Source organism: Balearica regulorum, chromosome 13 (assembly GCF_011004875.1).
Source record: "Balearica regulorum gibbericeps isolate bBalReg1 chromosome 13, bBalReg1.pri, whole genome shotgun sequence".
Classification (NCBI taxonomy): Eukaryota; Metazoa; Chordata; class Aves; order Gruiformes; family Gruidae; genus Balearica; species Balearica regulorum.
Window position 1 is genome coordinate 1,346,093 of NC_046196.1, and position 19,980 is coordinate 1,366,072.

General features: G+C 72.3%; 4 protein-coding genes across 6 annotated transcripts; 1 reads left to right on the top strand and 3 right to left on the bottom strand.

The window, feature by feature from the left end:
* Positions 1–227: 227 nt before the first annotated feature.
* On the bottom strand, positions 228–1,398 carry NIP7 (nucleolar pre-rRNA processing protein NIP7). Its single transcript, XM_075765716.1, has 5 exons — positions 1,278–1,398; positions 1,098–1,184; positions 867–1,005; positions 655–795; positions 228–563 (listed from the first exon to the last, which is right to left on the bottom strand). Exons 1-5 carry the CDS (start codon positions 1,331–1,333, stop codon positions 444–446), a joined length of 543 nt encoding a protein of 180 aa, XP_075621831.1. The 5' UTR covers positions 1,334–1,398; the 3' UTR covers positions 228–443.
* Positions 1,399–1,494: 96 nt separating this feature from the next.
* Positions 1,495–6,125, top strand: COG8 (component of oligomeric golgi complex 8). 3 transcript variants are annotated; one of them, XM_075765709.1, is made up of 5 exons: positions 1,495–1,856; positions 2,211–2,418; positions 2,490–3,308; positions 4,002–4,170; positions 5,745–6,125. In XM_075765709.1, exons 1-5 carry the CDS (start codon positions 1,537–1,539, stop codon positions 5,900–5,902), a joined length of 1,674 nt encoding a protein of 557 aa, XP_075621824.1. In that variant the 5' UTR covers positions 1,495–1,536; the 3' UTR covers positions 5,903–6,125. The 3 variants fall into 3 exon arrangements, with proteins under 3 accessions (XP_075621824.1, XP_075621822.1, XP_075621823.1); XM_075765707.1 differs by lacking the exon at positions 5,745–6,125 and adding an exon at positions 4,352–5,002; XM_075765708.1 differs by lacking the exons at positions 1,495–1,856; positions 2,211–2,418; positions 2,490–3,308; positions 4,002–4,170 and adding an exon at positions 4,578–5,393.
* Positions 6,126–6,702: 577 nt separating this feature from the next.
* VPS4A (vacuolar protein sorting 4 homolog A) lies at positions 6,703–10,549 on the bottom strand. Its single transcript, XM_075765712.1, has 11 exons — positions 10,421–10,549; positions 9,903–10,014; positions 9,623–9,770; positions 9,451–9,512; positions 9,076–9,195; positions 8,777–8,933; positions 8,312–8,460; positions 8,072–8,153; positions 7,742–7,961; positions 7,462–7,602; positions 6,703–7,153 (listed from the first exon to the last, which is right to left on the bottom strand). The coding sequence occupies exons 1-11, from the start codon at positions 10,439–10,441 to the stop codon at positions 7,052–7,054; spliced, it is 1,314 nt and encodes a 437-aa protein (XP_075621827.1). The 5' UTR covers positions 10,442–10,549; the 3' UTR covers positions 6,703–7,051.
* A 923-nt stretch (positions 10,550–11,472) lies between these two features.
* SNTB2 (syntrophin beta 2) lies at positions 11,473–19,636 on the bottom strand. The gene is made up of 7 exons (XM_075765583.1): positions 19,117–19,636; positions 14,803–15,013; positions 14,161–14,371; positions 13,634–13,776; positions 13,233–13,429; positions 12,868–13,049; positions 11,473–12,662 (listed from the first exon to the last, which is right to left on the bottom strand). The coding sequence occupies exons 1-7, from the start codon at positions 19,634–19,636 to the stop codon at positions 12,570–12,572; spliced, it is 1,557 nt and encodes a 518-aa protein (XP_075621698.1). The 3' UTR covers positions 11,473–12,569.
* Between the last annotated feature and the right edge of the window lie 344 nt (positions 19,637–19,980).

Genomic DNA, 19,980 nt, shown 5'->3' on the forward strand with positions numbered 1-19,980 from the left:
GCTGCCTGCCCTCCATCCTCTGCCAGCGTGGGCAAAGCCAGCCCTGCCGTGCAGGCAGCTGCCTGCCCCGTCCCTCCCTCCCTCCCTGAAGCTGCCGACTTCTGAGGGCTCCCCCCGGGCTGTGAGCCTCCCCCCAGGCTCCTCCGCTCAACCCAGCGTGGGGCTTCTCCCCTGTGGTGTCATGGTGGCCCTCCCCCCCGAGGCTCCGCACTAGACAACAGGCACTCTGGGAGAAGGAACGGCCTTTATGTGACGGTAGGGGCCGGTCTGGCACGGGGGGAGCTCCTCCTCGCGGTGGCAGCAGCCCCCCGGGGTGCGGGGCCACGTGCTGGCGGCTCCCAGCCCCTCCGCCCTGTTCGGGGTGGCTCCCGCGGCTCCCTGCGCCGCTGCTGCACCCACGGCACAGGCCAAGGTCCGTTCTGCCCAGAAACGCTCCAGGGCCCTTAGGTCAGCGTATCCTCGTTCCGCACGTACTCCCCGACGTCGGCCTGGTGGAACACCACGATGGCCATGGGGTCCACCTTCCGGCACTCCTGGGTCGACTTGGCAGCCACGCCGAAGCCCTGGGAGGGGGGTGAAGGGGAGGTGAGAGAGTTTCCTTCCCCCCCGCGCGCCCCAGCCCTGGACAGCGCAGGGGCTGTGCCGGCCACTCACCAGCGGGACGTCGGCCATGGAGTACACCACCACGCCCTGGTACTGGGCCGTGTTCTCCGTGATCCGACCCAGGCCCGACTTCAGGACGTGGTTGCCGTAGAGGAAGGCCTGCTCGGAGCCGGGCTTCACCCACACCTTGTACTGCAAGAGAGGAGCGGCGCAGTGAGGGGCCGGGGGCGGGCAGGGGCCGCCCGGGGGGGGCCGTGTCCCACCTTGGCGTAGGGCGCGAGGAAATCCAGGGCCGTGACGCTGAGCCGGAACTTCTGCGTCTTGGTGAACTTCCCGAAGCAGGTGCCCAGCGACACCAGGCTGTCCCGGGGGATGCTGGCAGCCACCTTCAGCAGCTTCTCGCTGCGGGGAACGCGGGGGCAGCGCTGGAGCGGCCCGGGCAGACCGGCACCAGGCCCCCCCCCGCCCCGCCGGGCCCCCCCGGCCCCGCTCACCTCAGGTAGTAGACGCGGTCGCGGTGCAGGCGGAAGCAGTAGGTGCCATCGGGCCGGTCCACCAGCAGCTGGATGTTCTCACCGATGCTGCGGGGACAGACGCCGTGAGCCCGGTCCCGGTCCCCTCCCGCCGCAGCCCCCCCGGTGCCCGCCGCCGTGCCCGCTGCCCCGGCCCCTCACTATCTGCCCAGCTTCTCGAACACCGCCCGCGTCTCCGCCTCCGTCAGCGGCCGCATCGCCCCGCACCGCACACGCGGGGCCGCGCCGGAACCGGAACCGGCGGAACCGGAACCGGCGGAACCGGAAGCCGCGGGACCGGAAGCCGCGGGACCGGAAGCCGCGGGACCGGAAGCCGCGGGACCGGAAGCCGCGGGACCGGAAGCCGCGGGACCGGAAGTGGCGCGGCGGCCCGTGGGGAGCGGCCGGCCAGAGCGGCGCGATGGCGGCGGCGGCGGAGGAGGCCCGGCTGCTGGCCTGGCTGCGCGGCCCGGCGGCGGCGGGGCCCGGCAGCCCCGAGCTCTCCGCATACGTGGCCGAGCTGGCGGCGCTGGGGCTGGCGGAGCTGGGCCGGGAACCGGCGCGGCTGGCGGCGGAGCGGGCGCGGGTGGGGGCGGAGACGCGCCGCCTGGCCTTCGAGCACTACCGGGCCTTCATCCGCTCCGCAGAGTGCACCGGCCGCGCCGGCCGCGGCTTCGGCGGCATCGAGAGCCGCCTCGGCAGCCTGCTGGGCCGCCTGCCCGCCCTCCAGGACGCCTGCCGGTGCGGGGACCGGGGCGGGGACCGGGACCGGGACCGGGGCGGGGGGGGGGGACACCCGGGGGCCGCTAAGGGCTTCGGTGGGACCGGAGTCAGCGGGGCCGGGGGCGGGGAAGGCACGGGTGGAAATGAGGGGGAAGGGACGGCAAAAAGGAGCAGGGATGGGAGAGGGTGTCAGTGGGAGCGACCCCGGGGAGGGGGGTCCTGGGGCTGGGCCGGGGAGGGTCGGGGCCGGCTGGGGCTGGGGCTGGGAGGGGGCCCTGGGTGACGCTGGGACCCGCCAGCGTGGGTGGGAGGGTCCCGGGGCCCACCCGCTGCTGGGGGGGACCCTCGTGCTCATCCCGTACGGTCCCGCAGGAACTTCATGCGCGATGCCGAGGAGATCGCCTGCAGCCGGCGCATGAACAGCCTGACGCTGAACCGGCACACGGAGATCCTGGAGATCCTGGAGATCCCGCAGCTCATGGACACCTGCGTCCGCAACGGCTACTACGAGGAGGCGCTGGAGCTCGCTGCCTACGTGCGCCGGCTGGAGAGGAAGCACAGCGGCATCCCTGTGATCCAGGTAGGCCCCGCTCTGCCCCGGCCCCGCGGCCGCCCCTCGACCCCGTGGCTGAAGCCTCTCTCACGCCCCAGGGCATCGTGGACGAGGTGCGCCAGTCCTCCCAGCTGATGCTGAACCAGCTCATCCAGCAGCTCCGCACCAACATCCAGCTGCCGGCCTGCCTGCGGGTCATCGGCTACCTGCGGCGCATGGACGTCTTCACGGAGGCTGAGCTGCGCATCAAGTTCCTGCAGGCGCGGGATGCCTGGCTGCGCTCCATCCAGGCCTCCATCCCCGACGACGACCCCTACTTCCACATCACCAAGACCATCGAGGCCTGCCGCGTCCACCTCTTTGACATCGTCACCCAGTATCGCGCCATCTTCTCCGACGAGGAGCCGCTCCTGCCCCCCGAGGGGCAGGCCCTCAACGAAGGGGCCATCTTCCACGGCTGGGTGCTGCAGAAGGTCTCCGAGTTCCTGCGGACGCTGGAACGGGATCTCCGGCGCGGGGTGGGCGGCCGCCTGGACTCTTTGCTGGGGCAGTGCATGTACTTTGGCCTCTCCTTCAGCAGGGTGGGGGCCGATTTCCGCGGGCAGCTGGCCCCCCTCTTCCAGCGCGTGGCCGCCGCCGCTTTCGAGAAGGCGGTGGAGGAGGCGGTGGAGAAGTTTCGGGAGGAGATGAATTCCTACACGCTCATCTCCGCCCCGGCCGTCCTGGGGGGCGGCGCGGGGGTGCCGGTGCCCACGGCCCAGCCGGGGACGCTGCAGCCGCCCATGGTGCTGCTGGACTTCCCGCCCCTCGCCTGCTTCCTCAACGGCCTCCTCGTCGCCTTCAACGACCTGCGGCTCTGCTGCCCCATCGCCCTGGCCCAGGACGTCACCGCCTGCCTGGAGGACGCGCTCGGCGAGGTGAGGTGGGGGACAGAGCTGGGCCGTGTCCCGGGAGAACACGGGGACGGGCTCGTCCTGCTCCGAGGGTTCACAGCGTAGAGTCATGGAATCGGTTGGAAACGACCTTTCAGATCATCAAGTTAGCCCAGCACTGCCAAGTCAGCACTAACCCCTGGCCCCAAGCACCACGTCTACACGTCTTTTAAATCCCCCCAGGGATGGCGAATCCACCACTTCCCTGGGCAGCCTGTTCCAGCGCTTCACGACCCTTTGCGTGAAGAAGTTTTTCCTCATATTTAGTCTAAACCTCTTCGGCACAATTTGAGGCCGTTTCCTCTTTTCCTATCGCTCGTCACTTGGGAGAAGAGACCCGAGAGCGATCAGATCTCCCCTCAATCTCCTTTTCTCCAGGCTGAACCCCAGTTCTCTCAGTCGTTCCTCATCGCACTTGTTCTCCAGACCCTTCACCACGTCACTGCCGTTAATTAGACACGCTCCAGCACCAAAATGTCTTTTTATTTTTGTAGCGAGGGGCCCAAAACTGAACGCAATCCTCGAGGTGCGGCACTGAGCCTCGTTGAACCTGACGCACTTGACCTCGTCCCATCGATTTCCCCTTGTCCCTGTGGTTGGGGGAGTCGTCTGTGGGGGGAGAATTAACGACTCTCCGAGGAATTAACGACTCTTAACCTCTCTCTCCTTTCATCCCAGGTAACCAAAACCATCCTGGCCTTTCACCGGGCAGAGGAGGCGGCGTTCAGCGGCCGGGAGCAGGAGCTCTTTGCCCACTTCTGCACGGCTTTTTTGGAAGATCTCTTGCCCTACCTCAACCGCTGCCTCCAGGTCCTCTTTCCCCCGGCGCAGATCGCTCAGGCTTTGGGTGAGACCCCCCCCCGGGAAATTGCATTTCGGGGGTGGGGGGGACCCACGGGGTGGGGGGGGCAGAGCCGCAGTAGCGGCTCTGCCCCCCCCACCCCATGGGTCCCCCCCCTCCACCCATGAGACTGCCGTTGTCACTCTCGGGGGGCCCCCACCTGAGCCCCCTCTCCCTTGTCTGGCAGGTGTCCCCCCCACCCAGCTCCAGCGCTTCGGCTGCCTGGGCCGTATCGACGTCAGCACCCTCAGGGAGCCGTTGATTTTCCTCCTGCCTGCGCCCAGCGAGGAGGAACGGGTCCAGGAGAGCACCCCGCACCCCGAGAGGGAAGAGGAAGCCGTTCCCGGGGAGCCCCCGCCTGCACAGAGCCCGGCCGGGGGGGCTTTGCTGCCGGATGCCCCCGCAGCCACGGACTAGCGGGGCTGCGGCTGTGTCACCCCCGCCACCCTCGTTCCTTGGGCGGGGAGTGGTGCCGGTCCCTGCCTGTTTTCCCGCTGCCTGCACCCGTGGGACCTCCTGCCTGCACCGGGCTGTGTCCCGTCCCGTCCCGTCCCCCCCCGCCCCCGGCGGCTCCTGCCTGTCCCGGGTGGTGTGTGTCCTCCCCGCCGCCAGGGGGCGCTGTCCGCCCCGGCCGTGTCGTTCCCGTCCCGTCCCCGCGGCTCCCGTAGCTGCGCGCGCAGCCCGGGCCATGGCGGCGGCGGTGGCGGCGGGGCGGGGGGTGGCGGGACGGGCCCTGGCGGGACCCCCGGGCCGCGGGTGCGGGGACGCGACGGGCTGGGGACAACGGGAACGTTCGTACTGGCGGGCGTTGCGGCGGCGGGTGCTGGGTCCGCCCGTTCCGCCTTTCGCCGATCCCTGCCAGGTGGGCGCCCCGGTGCTTCGCGCCGCCGCCTCCGCCGTGGGACCGGAGCGGCTGGGCGGTCCCGAGCTGCGGAAGCTACGGGCGGCGCTGGCGGCCGGGCTGCGGCGAGGGCCGTGCCTGGGGCTGAGCGCCCCGCAGCTGGGCGTACCGCTGCGCGTCTTCGCCGCCGAGCTGTCCCCCGCCCGCTGCGGCCGGTACCCGCCGGAGATGCGCCGCGCCCACCGCATCGAGCCCTTCCCGCTCCGCCTGCTCGTCAACCCCGCGCTCCGCGTCCTCGACTCCCGGCTCGTCACCGCCCCCGAGGGCTGCGCCAGCCTCAAGGGCTTCTCCGCCTACGTGCCGCGCCACTGGGCCGTCCACGTCTCCGGTACGAGACCCCCGAGGGAATGGGGGGGGGGGGCTGACCAGCCCCGTTCTACCCGCTCCCCCCCCCGGGGGGGGTTCTTCCCTTCCCAGCCCCGTTCTACCCGCTCCCCCGGGGGGTTCTTCCCGTTCCAGCCCCGTTCTACCCGCTCCCCCCGGGGGTTCTTCCCGTCCCAGCCCCGTTCTACCCGCTCCCCCCGGGGGTTCTTCCCTTCCCAGCCCCGTTCTACCCGCTCCCCCCGGGGGGCTCTTCCCTTCCCTGTTCCCCACTACCACGGGTTCCCCCCCCCCCCGCCTTCTCCCACCCACGTCGTCCCCCGCAGCCCCCCCTGACCGCTGTTCTCCCGGGCAGCAGGCGTGGACGAGCACGGGGAGCCGGTGAGCTGGGAGGCGACAGGCTGGGCCGCCCGCATCATCCAGCACGAGATGGACCACCTGGATGGGATCCTCTACATCGACCGGATGGACACCCGCACCTTCACCAACGTGGGCTGGATGGAGCTCCTGGACTGACGCCCACCGCCCCGGCAGGCAGGTGCCCAGCCGCCGGCTGCCCCAGTGCCCCGCGTCTCCGGAGCAGAGCCGTGGCGCAGCCCTGGGTGCGTGCCCGGGCCCCGGGGCTCCTCCAGCGTTGTGCTGGGTGCCCAGCCGCACCCTGGCGAAAGAACCGGCATGGAGCCGCCGGGGGCTCCCGCTCGGCTTTACCGCAGGCACTAATACACACTGTGAGGCCTCAGCGCGGCTCCTGGCCCTTCCTGGGCAGGCAGGACGGGGGGGTGGCCATGGGGAGCCTGGGGCCCCGCTGCGTCTTGCACCTGAAATTGTGATGGCTCTAGGAATCTGCTGCCGGGGGGGTGGGGGGGCTCGTTTGGGGCCCAAGGGTGGAGGGGAGGCTAGTTTGGGGCCCAGGGTTGCAGCGTAGGCAGCAGCAGAGGGTGGGAGGGTGCTGGGCGAGGTGCTGTGGTGGAGGGCGGCAGCCGAGGCCAGGAGCTGAGCACAGCACAGGGATGGGGGGGCAGCAGGGCTGAGCCGGGGGCTGTTGGGGGGTCACCGGCTGGCAGGAGCCTTCAGGGGCTCAGGGCGGGGGCAAAGCCCCAAGCAGCCCCCCAGGCAGAAACCTCGGGGGTGGCCAGAGCACGGGCAGCCCCGCACCCCAGCTGGGGACGGGCAGCAGCGCCCGGGGCCTCCTGCCTGCGAGCGGCAGCGGCGGAGCCAGAGGCCTCAGCCCTGGAGCAGTGCGGTATCGGGGCTGGGGGGGGCCAGGCTGGGTCCCCCACTGCTGTCACAGCCTCAGGGAGGGGCTGGGCACCAGCTGAAGCTTTTGGATTGTTTTTATTTTCATATAAACAAGACAGAACCCAAAGCAGCATTAAGTTAAAAAATAAAAAAAAAAGAGCAGGAAGAAGAGTGGGGCGTGGCCAGGGGGAGCGCCCGGCTGCCCAGGCCATGCACGGGCCTTCCCCCCCCACCCCGTAGTGTCAGCCCCCCCTTCCCCCGGGCCATGCTGCCCACGCCGTGCCGGGTGCTGCAGTGCGATGGGGTGAGTAGTGAGCGGAAGATGAACCTGTTTGGCACGGCCGGCATGGCGGGGGGACACGGCGGGGGCCTGGCTGGCACGGCTGCCCCAGCCCCACGCCCTCCCCCCCACACACACCCCCCCCTTTAACCTTCCTGGCCAAAATCCTCCGTGAATTTCTTCACCTTGAGGAGATCGTCAGCGTTCACGGTGGGGCGGGTGGTGGCCAGCGAGCGCAGCATGTCCGACTGCAACACAGGGACGGGGTGGGCAGCTGAGACCAGGCGTAGGGGTGGCACAGGGAGGGGGTGCCCGGCCCTTCCCCAGCACCCAGCCCTGCCCGGGGGACTCGGCACCCCGCCGGGGGCTCCAGGATTCCCCCCTGGGGAGCGAGGAACCGTGTCCACCCGCAGGAGTCACAGCCTGGCCCTTGGCCAGGGGAGAGGCGGCTGCTCTGGAGGAAGGATTGGGAAGCGGCGTTGCTGTGCCGGTGCCAGCCTTCCCCTGGCAGGACAGTTGCCCAGCCCCGCGGTGCCGCCGTGGCGGCCGCGCTCACCATGCAGACGATGGGCTCCATCAGCTTGTCGCTGGGCACCTCCATCCAGGTCATCTCGGTGGCGCCTGGGTCACCGGGCGAGCACGGCGTCAGGAGGTCATCCACGAAGGCGCCGGGGGTGGTGCGGGAGGGACCGCGGACCTGCGGCAGAGCCAGACGGCACGGCGCTCGCGGGCAGAACAGGGGGCCGCGGCACCAACACCAGCCGTGGGGGCCTCCCTGGGGGCATGGACCCCCCCTCCCCGTGCGTGTGTGTGTGTGTGAGCAGCCCCCCACTCACCTTCTTGAAGTGGGTGGCCGACTGCACCTTGCGGACGGGTTGCATCAGGGCATCCCGCACGATGATGCTGATGTCAGCCCCCGAGTAGCCGTCGGTCTTGCGGGCCAGCTCCTGGATGTTGGCCTCCGTCAGGCAGTGCGGGGTGTTGCCAAGGTGCAGCTTGAACATCTGGGCCCGGGCCGCCTCCTCGGGCAGCGGGATGTAGATGCGCTTCTCGAACCTGAGGGCAGTGCAGGCAGGAGGCAGGGGGGTGAGCCCCACGCTGCCAGACTCTGCCAGACCCTGGCCCCGCAGGTCTGGGAGCAGGAGGGGAAGTCGTGTCCTGCTCACCTTCTCCTGATGGCCGAGTCCAGCACCCAGGGGATGTTGGTGGCACCCAGCACCAGGATCCCATCGCTGCTGTTCCCCACACCTGCCCGCGCAAACAGCAGGCAGCTCAGAGCAATCCCCGGGGAGCCGCGGGCGTCCGGCAGCTTCTCCCACACCGGCCTGCCCCACCCTGCTCCCCTCGCCCCAGCCCCCCCTCCCCGCTTCCCGCGCCAGCTCGTGCTGCCGGGAAGCGCCGCGCACCCTGCATCTGCACCAGGAACTCCGTCTTGATGCGCCGGGCCGCCTCGCTCTCATTCTCGTTGCGGGAACCACAGAGCGAGTCCACCTCATCGATGAAGATGATGGAGGGCTTGTGCTGCCTCGCCAGCTCAAAGAGGTTCTTCACCAGCCTGGGCACAAAGGCAGGGGACAGGGTCCCTGAGCAGGGACACAGCGCCGGCACCACCCGGAGCCCGTGGCAGCCCCGGGGCGAGCAGCCCCATGCACCACCGGCTCCTCCTGCTCCTGCCCAGCCCGGCAACCCTGTGCCATGGCGGGAGAAGGGCCGTCCCCGGGCTGTGGAGCCTCCGCAGGGCTGTGCTCCCCCGGGACCCGTTATCTGCATTAATGGCGGGGGGGGGTTCACCGATGCTGGTGGCTCCTCCACGCCAGCGCGGAGGCCGGGAGCCAGTCCGCAGCAGTCACGCAACCCTGCTGCCAGCTTACTTCTCGCTCTCTCCCAGCCACTTCGACATCAGGTCCGAGGAGGACACGGAGAAGAAGGTGGAGTTGTTGGCCTCGGTGGCCACGGCCTTGGCCAAGTAGGACTTGCCGGTGCCGGGGGGCCCGAAGAGCAGGATCCCTCGCCAGGGCGTGCGCTTCCCTGCAACAGAAGCCAACCTCACAGCTCCCCCTTCCCTGCGCAGGCCGGATCCGCGTGGGCCACGGGAACTCGGGGTCACCTCCCTGTACACGCTCACCCCTGCCACCGCCCCGCAGCACCGTGGTGCTGCTGTGACACTCACCGGTAAACAAGTGCGGGAACTTGATGGGCAGGATCACGGCTTCCTTCAGGGCTTCCTTGGCTCCCTCCAGGCCAGCCACGTCACTCCACCGCACGTTGGGCTTCTCCATCATGATGGCACCTGCCAGGGGGGCAGCTCTGCTCACACGGCCCCACAGAGACAGGCACCGCGCTCCTGATGTCAGCCAGAGCCGGGAGAGCCAAAGGCCCCATCCCACCTCACCCCACCACCGCCCCCCCCTCCCATGCCAACCCCCCTGCCCCTCGCCACGGAGCACCCCTGGGCCCTGTCTCACAGCCTGTCCCCCCCCCTCCCCGCAGCTCTTGGGGAATCCTGCAGCCAGCCAGCGCAACCGTGCCCACCGCAGCCCCTCACCCATCAGCTGCTCCTGCAGCTTCTTCTTCTCGGGGTTCTCGCCCTCACTGTCACTGTCGCTCCTGGGGAGAGGGGACGTTGGTCAGGAGCGGGACCGGCCCCGCTGTGGCAGCAGGGTCCTGCCGGCTCCGCTGTCAGACCCGGGGGGGGGGCCCCTCGCACCCCCACGCACCCCTTGTTGTCATTCTGGGACTCTTTGACCGGCTTCTTGCCCTGCTTGTCCTTGCTGCGCAGGTACTCCTTCAGCTTCTCCGCCCGGTCCAGGTACTGCACGCACTTGGCTCGGATGCTCTCCTTCGCCTTGTCGCTGTGAGCCTCATCTGCAGAGACCCCCAAGCGTCACCCGTGGCCCCGTGCCACGGCCAGTGACCCCGCGGGCCCCTCCGGAGCCCCCAGGGCTGTTTGTTAGCGGGGGGACACACACACACACACACCCCCCGGCCCCGTCTCACATTTGATGGCGTGCAGGAAGTACTCCACGGCGTGCTGGTACAGCCGCAGCGCCTCCTCGTAGTTCTTGGCCTTGTCCTCCTCGGTGGCTTTGGTGACCAGGTCGATGGCCTTCTGGCGGGGGGGAGGGCGCGGGGCCGTGAGCCGGGGAGCGGCACCGGGGCCGGGAGAGGCCCTTCCCCACCCCCCGAGGGGGCCGGGCCGGGCTGGGCCGGGCCTGCTCGCAGCGCGGCAGCCCGCGGGGGTCCCGTCCGCAGCGCCCGGCAGGACGAGGCCCTCCTTCCGTCCCACCGCCCCGGCAGGGCACGGGGCCGGACGAGGCCGCCCCAGCGGGGCCTGGCACCGGGGCAGGGTGAGGCCTTTCCCCGGCCGGCACCGGGGCAGGGTGAGGCCTTTCCCCGGCGCGGCCTCGCAGCGGGGCGGGAGGAGACACACACACACACACACCCCCCCCCCCGCCAGGGCCCGGGTCGGGGGAGGCGCAGGCCGCGGCCCGGCTCCGGCAGCCCCCCCGCGGTACCTGCAGGGTGGACGTTGTCATCTCATCGCCCGGTGTCGCCGCTCCTGGCGCGGCCCGGCCCGGCGGCGGCGACCGCCCGCGACTGCGGCTGTGCGCGCCAGCGCCCCCTGCCGGCACCCGCCGGCACCCGCACCGCGGGGCGGGGCCATGCCGCGCCACGCCCCCTCCTCCCGCCCCGCGCCCCGCGCCGCGCCCCGCGCCACGCCCCTCCTCGCGCCCCCAGACACGGGATGCGGCAGGGCACGCGCGGGCACGCCCGGCACGCGGGTGGGCACCTACAGACACCGCCACGCGGGGGGGCACGCGCACGCACAGAGGTGGGTGGGTGGGGGGGGGGGTGTGTGTGTGTGCGCGCATTCCTATAAACGTGTGTGTGTGTGCGCACACACGTTCCTACACCCCCCGTGTGCCCCACAAACCCAGCTGTGTGCACACCCCCCCCCCCAGTGTACCCGTGTGCACACACACCCACACCCCCCCACACGTGCGCACGCACACGCACACCCCCCCCACACCCCCCCCCCACCCCCCCGGCCCCCCCCGCCCCCCGGGTGCTCTCGCAGGTGCCGGAGGGGCCCGGGCCCAGCTGTGCCGGGGGGGGGGGGTGGGTGCCGGTCGCTGCCCCCCCCCCAGCCCCCTGCGGGTGTCTGCACCCACCGACGAGCCCCCCGAGCCCCCCCCGCCCCAGTCTCACTCGTACTGGGCGGCCCAGCGCTGCCCCCCCGGCAGACACGCACCGGGTGTCACCCCCAGCCCCCCCGTGCCCCCCGTGCCGCGCCGTACCCCCCCGTGCCCGCCGTGCACCCCCGTGCCCCCCGTGCCCCCCGTGCCCGCCGTGCCCCCCGTGCCCGCCGTGCCCCCCGTGCCCCCCCGTGCCCCCCCGTGCCCCGCCGTGCCCCCCCCGTGCCCCCCGTGCCCGCCGTGCCCCCCCCGTGCCCCCCGTGCCCCCCCGTGCCCCCCCGTGTCCCCCCATGTCCCCCCGTGTCCCCCCGTGCCCCCCCGTGCCCCCCCGTGCCCCCCGTGCCCCCCCAGCAGCCAGCCAAGGCAAGGGGTATAAATAGCGATTTACAAAGAATACAAAAATAGACGGGGGGGGGCGGCGCCCTGTAGTGCGTGTGTGCGAGCCGTGACCCCGGGCTGGGGGTCCGGCCCCCCCCGGCCTGCACAGCCCCCCGGGAAGCAGAAAGTGTGCGGAGGAGTGCGGCGGGGGGAACGGGGCCTCAGCCGGGGGGGGGGGCGGGCCCGGGGGTCCCACTCCTGCTGTACTGGGGTCCCCCCGGCACCCTGGGGTGCAGGAGCTGCCCCCCCCCCCCCCCCCGGCGGGGAGGGAAAGTACAAAAAGCGAAAGTGCATCAATCTACATGTCCTGCCCCAAACCCGCGGGGGCCTGCGAGCCCCCCCCCCCCCCCAGCAGCAGGGGGGCCGGACCCCCACCGCTGCGCCCGGGCAGGGGGCACAGCCTGCGGCGTCTGGGGGGGCCCCGGCAGCCCCCGCCCCTCTGCCCAGCGCCGCAGGGACACAACGGCTGGTTTCTGGCTTTGGGGGCTCGCTGCCCTGCCCCACCCCCGGGGGCAGCAGTGGGGGGGCCCTGCCTGCACCCCAGCATGCGCCCGCGGCTCGGGGCAGACCCTTTTGTACCCGTGAGCACCCCGAGTAAGACAAACGTGTGACCCCCCACCCACCCTGAGCGGGACAAGGGGACCCCATGCTGCAGCAATGGGGGGGGGGGGGGCCCGTCCCATGTGGGGACAACATGACCCCCTCTGGGGAGAGCCCCAAGGCAGGGAGAGCGCTGGGCTCCCCCAAACACGGGGGGGACGGGATGCTGGGGGGTCCCCTAATGGCGGGGGGGGGCCAGGCTCGCCCCGCTCCAAGGCACAGGCGGTGAGATCAGCGATGGCTTCAGGGGGATTAAAGCTGGTGTCTGGGCCCCGGCCCCCCTCACACTGGGGGGGACCCGGCCGGCCGGCGCAGAGCAGGAGCGGCTCAGCCCCCCCGGGGCGGCCACCCTGCCACGTCCCCGGCAGCTCTCAGGGCGGCGAGTCCTGGCCCCAGCAAGGCACTGGTGGGGCGGGGGGGGCCGGGGGGAGCCCCCCCACTTTCCCCGGCTGGTGTGTGGTGGGGGGAGGCGGGCGGGGGCCAGGGCCGCCTACGCCAGCAGCCCCATGCGGGTGACTTTGGCCGAGAGGAAGGTGTGCAGGATGAAGACGATGGGCTTGGGGCAGGAGTGCAGGTCCAGCGCCTGGGGGGGGGGGAGATGGAGAACGGCGTCAGCCCCCGCACTGGCACCCCCAAACCCCGCGGGGGGCACCGGGGGTCTCGCAGCCGGGGCTCCCAACCAGGGGTACCCGGCGCATCCAGGCAGCCGTGACGCTGCGGGGGGGGAAGCAGGAGCCACCCCCGGGGGGGGGAAGACCCCCAAACCACGGGGTGAGCCCCCTCCTCACCAGCTCCCCCTCGGGGCCCCCGAAGTCCAGGTAGAGGGTCCGGATGCCGTCGTCCGCCGACATCTTCAGCTTCTCGTAGGGGTAGCGGAAGAGGACGCCGCCGCCCGCCTCCTCCCGGCAGATGGTGAAGCCCCCCTCGTAGTGGATGCAGAGCTGCACCTCCTGCCCGCCCAGCGTGCAGCCTGCGGGCACGGGCAGGCCTCAGCCCCCGCTGCCCGCTCCGCCGCCTGCCAGAGCCACGGAGCGGAGGTCCCTGCCCGGCCCCCCAGGTCCCGCTGCGCCCTGGCCCCGCTGACCCCCCCGCAGAGCCCAAGCAGGGAAGGGGGGAGCCCCGGGGTGCGTGTCCCCCCCAACGCAGCACTCACCCACAGACACCTCCTTGATCAGCTCGGCGGCGGCGTGGCAGCCCTGGACGAGGACGCGTGTCCAGGAGGAGAGGTCCCGGTGGGTCTCCACGCGGAAGACGTGCATCTCCACGCCCTGGCGAGAGCCCGTCCGCGTGGCGAAGGTGAGCTCCGAGCCCAGGGCGGGCGAGCGGCGGCCTGAGCCCGAGTGGACCAGCCTGGAGGGGGGGGAGAACGGATGGAGGGGGGTCAGGGGCGTGACAGCACAGCCAGCACCGCACCGCTCCGTGCCCATCGGCGTTTCGGGGTCTCCCTCCCATCCCACCCTCCGGCAGGAGGCACAGGACCGGAAAGGGACAAGCGGAGGAGCTGGATGCGGCCGAGGGCACCGGTCACCGGAGGATCCAGCCCCCCAAGCCCACCTGGTAGCCACCAGCGGGTAGCTGTGGCAGGGGGAGGCCCAGGCGTCCCTGGTCCAGGGCATGCCATCGTACAGCAGCAGGTCCTTCTCCGTCACCGCCATGAGGACCGGCCGCCACTGCTGCCGCCCTCCATCCAGGCGCGCCTGGAAGAGACGGTGAGGGGCACCGGGGGCTGCGGGCACCGACCGCTCCCCGGGCACCCCGCTCCCTGCACCCGCGGCCGGGCTGACCCTGAGCTCGGGCGGGGAATTGGCTGAAGGGCGAGGGAGGGGGTGACGAGCGGCTTCACCGGGAAATGCCGGCGGGAGGGGGCTGAGGGCACGGGAAGCGCTGCCTTCACCGGGGCCGGCCGGGAGCCGCCAGGATGGCAGAGCCCAGCGCCCGGGCCGGTGGCAGGGCTCTCCGGCAGCCGCAACCACAGCCCCGTCGGCGCCGCCGTCCCCAGGGACGGCACCGGGCAGCGCCTGTCCCCAGAGCGGCGCTTTTGGCACAGCCCCGGGAACCGGGACGGCCCCGGCAGCGCGCACCTGCTCAGCCAGCCAGGCGATGTGCTTCACCTCCCTGCCGCCGGCCGCGGCACCGCCGGTGCCCAGCATGGCGTTGAGCTCGGCCAGGACCTGGGGGAGCAGGGCGGCGATGTTGGCGTGCAGGGCCGTGAACCAGGAGTGCGCCGTCGCCGTGTCCTTGCAGCGCAGGATCAGGGTGTTCCTGCTGTCCGGCGAGTGCAGCTCGATCAGCCTGCGAGGGGACGCGGCGCTGGGTGGGACGGCGGCGACGGCGCCCGGCTGAGCGTGCCGCTGCCCGTGCCCAGCCCCACAAACCGGCCACGCTGGTTTGGGGTTTCGGCCGTGCCAGGGAGCTGCCAGCACAGCCCGGTGCCAGCCCCGCTGGCAGGCAGAGCCGGGGGGGGGGGGAATTTCCAGGGCCCCCCTTTCCACGGGCAGGGGAGGCTGCCGGCCGCCCCGGGGGGCTGGGGAGGGCACGGCACACCCCCGGCCCCAGCCAAAACCCCTGGAACTTCCTTTCCCGGCTCGGCGGGGGAAGCAGGAGGTCATGGCTGCGGCGAGGGCCAGCCCCCAGCCCTGTCCTGGGGTTCGGGGGCGGGGGGGTCCGCAGGGAGGGGGACACACAGCGGCAACCACCGGGCTCGGGGGAGCCCCTGCGCTCACCTGTTCTCCAGGTCGGGCATGCTGAGGTTCCGGGCGGCGAAGCACATCTTCAGGGGGATCACCTTGCGGTCGCGGGGCCCCTGGTGCTGGGGGGAGCCCGAGTCCTCGCTGCCGCTCAGGCTGGGCGACTGCGGGGCAGCCCCCTCCCACGGCAGGTCCGACACCAGCGAGGGCTTCTTGATGTAGGGGGTCACCTCCCGCATGAACTTCACTGGGGGGGAGCGGCGGGGACACGTTAGGGCCGGGCAGGGGTCCTGCACCCCCGCGCCACAGCCCCGCGCCCTGGGGACGCTCTGACCGCGGGGGGGGCTTGTCCCCCCCCTCCCCGGCACGCACGGGGTCTCGGCCAGCCCCGGGGACAGGCGCCGGCGGCTCATCCCCGTTGCCGGCGCGGGCGTAGGAAAGGGAAGGCGGCGCGGCACAATGGGGCCGGGCAGGAGGTCAGGCTGCAGCCCATCCTGACCCGCCCGGGCCGCCGCGCCGCAAGAGCAGCACCGGCCAAGTTTCCAGCGCCGCGGGCGCTGACGGCGGCCTGACCCCATGCTGCCGCTCACGCCTGCCGGCAGCCTGCCGACAGCCTGCCTCCGCTCCCGGCAGGACGAGGAGGAGGAGGAGGGTTTGCAGCCAGGACATCCCGGCTCCACGCTCCTCTCCAGGCCGGGCAGGAAGGAAGGAGGCGCTGGCTCCTATTCCCCCGGCACCGTCCCTCCCCGAGCACCACCCGGCCTAGCCGCAGCAGAGCCCTGGGCAAGGCACCGGCACCCTGGAGCCCACCCCAACTCCGGACGGGGCGAGCGGGAGCGGGGCAGCCCGGCTCACCCGGCCCACGGTGCCACCACGGGCTCACCAGCGCCAACGGCTGCGCCAGCCACCACGCTCAGGGAAAGCCAACGCCTTCACCGTGTCACGGAGCGTCAGCCGAGCTGCCTGCCAGAGCGGGGATGAGGCCGCGGGACGGCACGCTCGGCCAGGCAGGAAAGCCGTGAGCGAGTGCTGACAGCGGTCTGGGACGCGGCGCCTGCAGCCGGCGCTGGACCCCCGCCCACCATGCCCCCCCCGGACACAGCTTCCCGGCCGGCACGGTGCCGGCACGCACGCCGTGAGAGAGCGGCCTGCCTGCGCCGAGCCCCAGCAGCCCGTCCCCAAAGGAAGAACGTGCCGGGAACAGCAACGTCCCCACCCCTGGGCAGCGGGGAGTTAAAAACAAACAAAATAAAGCAAATAAGCTGGAATCCGCCGTGAAGTGACGCTCCCCACCGCTCGGGGACAGGGAACACCCCACCGCAGCCGGGCCACCCAGCCCACCAGCGCTTTGCCGGAGCGGGAGCGACGATGGTGGCGGGGCCCGGGGCCCACTCTCGGCCGCTCACGCTGCTGCCGGACCCTGCGGTCCCGTGGGCAGGCGCCCGGGGCTCGCCTGCTGCAAATCCCCCCGCTGCGGGGGCTGATGCCTGCCTGCGGCGTGGGCAGGGAGATGTCGGCAGGGATGGGGAGCGGGCAGCCCGGCCCCCCGCCCTCCTGCCGGATTTGCTGAGCCGAGCAGCGCGGCGGGGTGGGACATGCTGCCACGAGGCACTTGTCCTTGCTGCGGGCAGCAAACGAGTTAATATTAGCCTCCCGCCGCGCTGATCCCGGGATTACCGCCATCCCCGCGCACCCCTAATCCCGCTGCCGGGCCGGGCAGGGCAGGGCAGCGCCGCAGGGCAGCAGCTCCCACCACGGGGCCGCTCGGCAGCTGTTTGCCAGATGTGGGCAGCTGCCTCCAGCACCGGCCGGGAGCCCGGTGCCCTCCAGCCGGCCCCCAGAAGGGCTCCAGCCCACGGTGCCAGTGCCGACCTCCGCCGGGGCACAGCCGTCGCCTTCCCGAAGGCCTGGCTTGCCGAGAGCCCCCGCGGAGCCGGGAGAGCGAGAGGCCGAGCCGGGCAGCCAGCGGTGCGGGACCCTGAGCACCGTGGGCTCGGCGGGGCCGTGGCCACGCTGGTGGCCCGTGGCAGCTAGGACCAGCAGGCAGCCGCTGCCAGGCTGGGCCAGCTCGGCCGCCGCAGGAAGCGCGCCCCGGCACCGAGCAGATGTGTGAGACCACGCCTGCCATCGAGGACGGCGGCAGAACCAGCTCCCTGCTTTCGGGGAACCACCCGTGGCGCGGGCAGGAGCACAGAGCACCTCGTCCCAGCGGGCGCAAAACCGGCACCAGATCGGCGGCACCTGCAACCACCCCCTCTGCTTCTGGTGAGCCGGTGGCCGGCGCGTAGCTGCCCCGGCACAGCCGCTGCCCCAGCACAGCCGCTGCCGCCACGCCTACGTGCTCACCGCAAAGGAAACGCGGCCATCGCCTGCACCCCTCGCCCGACCTGCTGCAGGAAGGCGGCTGCTCTGGCTGCACGGCAATGTCGGGTTAGCACCGGTCCCACCAGGGCTGAGCCTCGGCGCGCTGCTGGGTGGCATCGGTCCATCCTCGGGCCCGGAGCCCCTTCCTGCCGCCGGTGCCCCCACCCAGAGGGGGGATACCACAGAGGTTTCCCCACGTTTGCACGTGGGTCGGCTCTTGCAACCAGCCTTCCCCTTTGCCGGCCACCAGGCCTGCCCGCCGGCCGGCAGCTCTGCCCGCAGCTCACCCAGAGAGGCGGAAGGGCTCCCTTCCCCCAGCGTGCCGGAGCGTGCCGTGGGCCCATGGGAGGAAGGCGCCCGGCGTGGGTCCCCTGTGCCAAAACCCAGCGCCCAGGACAAGGGGCCGCCACGCCCCACCGCGGTACCGGCGCAGGGCTGGTGCCCCCACGCTCTGCCACCGGCCCGCGAGCCCTGCCTGCCGGCGCAGCCGCTCCTCCAGGGGCTGGCGAGGAGGGACGGGGCGGGATGGCGCAGCCGAGGCCTTCCCCAGCTCCTCTCCGGGGCCGGCAGGTGCCGGCCAGCCGCCGGATGGTCCCTCCGGGCCGTGGGGCAGCCGCAGCCGTCGGACGAGCAGAGTCGCGGCCCCGGCGGGAAGGGAAGGGGCAGCTGCCGCGGCGCCCGTGCCCGTGGCGGAAGCGAGGGACAAACAGGCCACGGGGCCGGAGCTCCTGTGGGAGAGGATCAAACGGCCGGGCGGTGTGAGACGGGAGCAGGGGAAGGACACGGGAGGGGAGATGGCAAATCCGGCACGGGGTCCCGTGGGGACTCTCACTGCCTCCAACCCGCCAGCCCCGTGGGGCGTTTAAGCCCCGAGCCCAACGCCGCAGCTCCATCTTGTCCCCGCAGCCCCCCAGCCGTGGCCGAGCTGCACAGAGCCACGCCGTGCCGGGTGCGGCCATGCCAAGGAGCCCACCCGCCCGCCCTCGTGCCGACGCAGCGTGCCGGGAGCAGGCAGGCGAGTGGGAACACCCGCCACCGGCGTCAGCTCAGCCCAGCCGGGCACAGGCGACCCATTGGGTGCCGCGTTCACGGAGCAGCCCCGTGCACCGGCGGACAGACGGCCTCGCCAGGACGGCACACGCCACGCCGTGACCTGGCACAGGCCGCCCCTGCTCACAGCGCGGGGAGCTCGAGCCCTACCCGCTGCCCGTGGCGCGGCGCCCCACGGCACAAGCCCCGTACCGCACGCTGCCGGGCCAGGCGGGTCCTGCCCGAGCTTGTCGGGCTGCCGGGAACAGGTCAGGCAGGAGCCGGTGGCTCCACCGGGCCAGCCCGAGCCGGCTGCACTGCGGGCACGGAGCCCACGGGGACACGGAGCCCACGGGGACACGGAGCCCACGGGGGACACGGGGACATGGAGCCCACGGAGCCCATGGGGTCACGGAGCCCACGGGGGACACGGAGCCCACGGGGGACACGGAGCCCACGGGGGACACGGGCAGACCCCAAACCCACCCCGGGGAGCCCGGCCCTCCCCGGGCACTCGGGGGACACCAGCTCCCACCCCGGGGGGCTCCGTCCCCAGAGCTGCCACGGGGGACACTCTGTCCTGGGGGGATGCCACAGCAGGGGACCCCAGCTCTGACCCGGGGGGGTCCTTGTCCCCAGCGGGGAGGGGTCCCCGTCCCGCCACAAGCAGGAGCAGCCCGGCTGGGGAGGGGACGCCCCTGTCCCCGTCCCCATGCCAGGCAGGGACACCCCCGGTACCGGGGGCTTTGGGGGACACACGGGTACCGTGACCGGGGGGGGGGGGGGGAAGGGTCCTGCAACCGGAAAAGGGACCCAAGGGGGGGTCCGGGAGCCCGGTGACAACGGCAGGGGGGTGTCGTGGGACCCGGTAACGGGGCGGGGGGCACCCGGGAGAGGAGGGAGGGAGGGAGCACCGGGGGCCAGAACCGGGGGACGCAGTGGGGGGTTAGTCGGTACCTTCGAGGATGACCTCCCTCCCGGCTCGCTTCAGCGCCTGGACGGCTTGATCGTGGGTGGCATCCCGGAGATCGACGCCGTTAACGGCAAGGATGGCGTCGCCCAGACGGAGCGCCCCGCTCCGTTCCGCCGCCAGCCCCGGGAAGATACGTGAGATGAGCACCGGCATACGATTCTCCCGACCTCCCTTGATGCTGATACCGAGCCCTCCCGCCTCCGCCTTCACCACCCGCACTCTCCGCACGCAACCGGGCGCCGCCTCCGCGTTGCCGTTAACCACGCCGTTAAGCACCGCCGCTTCGCCGCTTCCCGGTTCCGCCGTCAAGCTCAACGCTTCGCCGCTTAACTCAGCGGCTACCCGCACCCAACGTTCCCGCAGAAGCAGCTCCAGCAGCCCCGCTTTGCAGGCGCGGGTCCACACGGCCATGCCGCCGCCGCCGCCGCCGCCGCCGCGCACCGGGAGAAGAGGCGGGGCCTGTCGGAGGGGGCGTGGCCACAGAGCCACGCCCCCCGCCCGCATGGCGCGCTGCGGTAGGCTGTGTGTTGAGGGAGAGGCGGGGCTAGGACGCCCCGCCCCTCCCTCCGGCGGGACCAATCGCAGCAGATTGGTCGGGGCGGAGGGAGGGGCCAGCGAAGCCACGCCCCCGTGCTTTACTTCCCGCCCCGCTCTCCATTTCCCGGGCTCCGCCTAAAGCCCCGCTTAGCAAAGCCGCGCTTTGCTCGCCTATCTCGTTTCTAGGCAGACCGAGCGGGCAGCTGTTCCTAGACCCGGCATTTTCCCTTCCTCCCTCAGAGCCCGCCCCTCTGCGATGGGGTGATGTCCCTTGGGGGTGCAAAGGAGGGGGAGTTTGGGGAGAAAAAAGC

Coding starts and splice junctions, on each gene's coding strand:
- VPS4A (XM_075765712.1), bottom strand. CDS start 10,441: ATGACAACGTCCACCCTGCAG. Junction 9,196..9,450: donor GCTGCAGGAGCAGCTGATGG/GTGAGGGGCTGC, acceptor CCCCCCTGGCAG/GTGCCATCATGATGGAGAAG. Junction 8,461..8,776: donor TGGCTGGGAGAGAGCGAGAA/GTAAGCTGGCAG, acceptor CTTTGTGCCCAG/GCTGGTGAAGAACCTCTTTG.
- COG8 (XM_075765707.1), top strand. CDS start 1,537: ATGGCGGCGGCGGCGGAGGAGGCCCGGCTGCTGGCCTGGCTGCGCGGC. Junction 1,857..2,210: donor GCCCTCCAGGACGCCTGCCG/GTGCGGGGACCG, acceptor ACGGTCCCGCAG/GAACTTCATGCGCGATGCCG. Junction 3,309..4,001: donor TGGAGGACGCGCTCGGCGAG/GTGAGGTGGGGG, acceptor CTTTCATCCCAG/GTAACCAAAACCATCCTGGC.
- NIP7 (XM_075765716.1), bottom strand. CDS start 1,333: ATGCGGCCGCTGACGGAGGCGGAGACGCGGGCGGTGTTCGAGAAGCTG. Junction 1,185..1,277: donor TTCGAGAAGCTGGGCAGATA/GTGAGGGGCCGG, acceptor CTGTCCCCGCAG/CATCGGTGAGAACATCCAGC. Junction 564..654: donor CCATGGCCGACGTCCCGCTG/GTGAGTGGCCGG, acceptor CCCCCCTCCCAG/GGCTTCGGCGTGGCTGCCAA.
- SNTB2 (XM_075765583.1), bottom strand. CDS start 19,636: ATGCGGGCGGGGGGCGTGGCTCTGTGGCCACGCCCCCTCCGACAGGCC. Junction 14,372..14,802: donor ATGCCCGACCTGGAGAACAG/GTGAGCGCAGGG, acceptor GTCCCCTCGCAG/GCTGATCGAGCTGCACTCGC. Junction 12,663..12,867: donor GGGGCCCCGAGGGGGAGCTG/GTGAGGAGGGGG, acceptor CCCCCCCCCCAG/GCGCTGGACCTGCACTCCTG.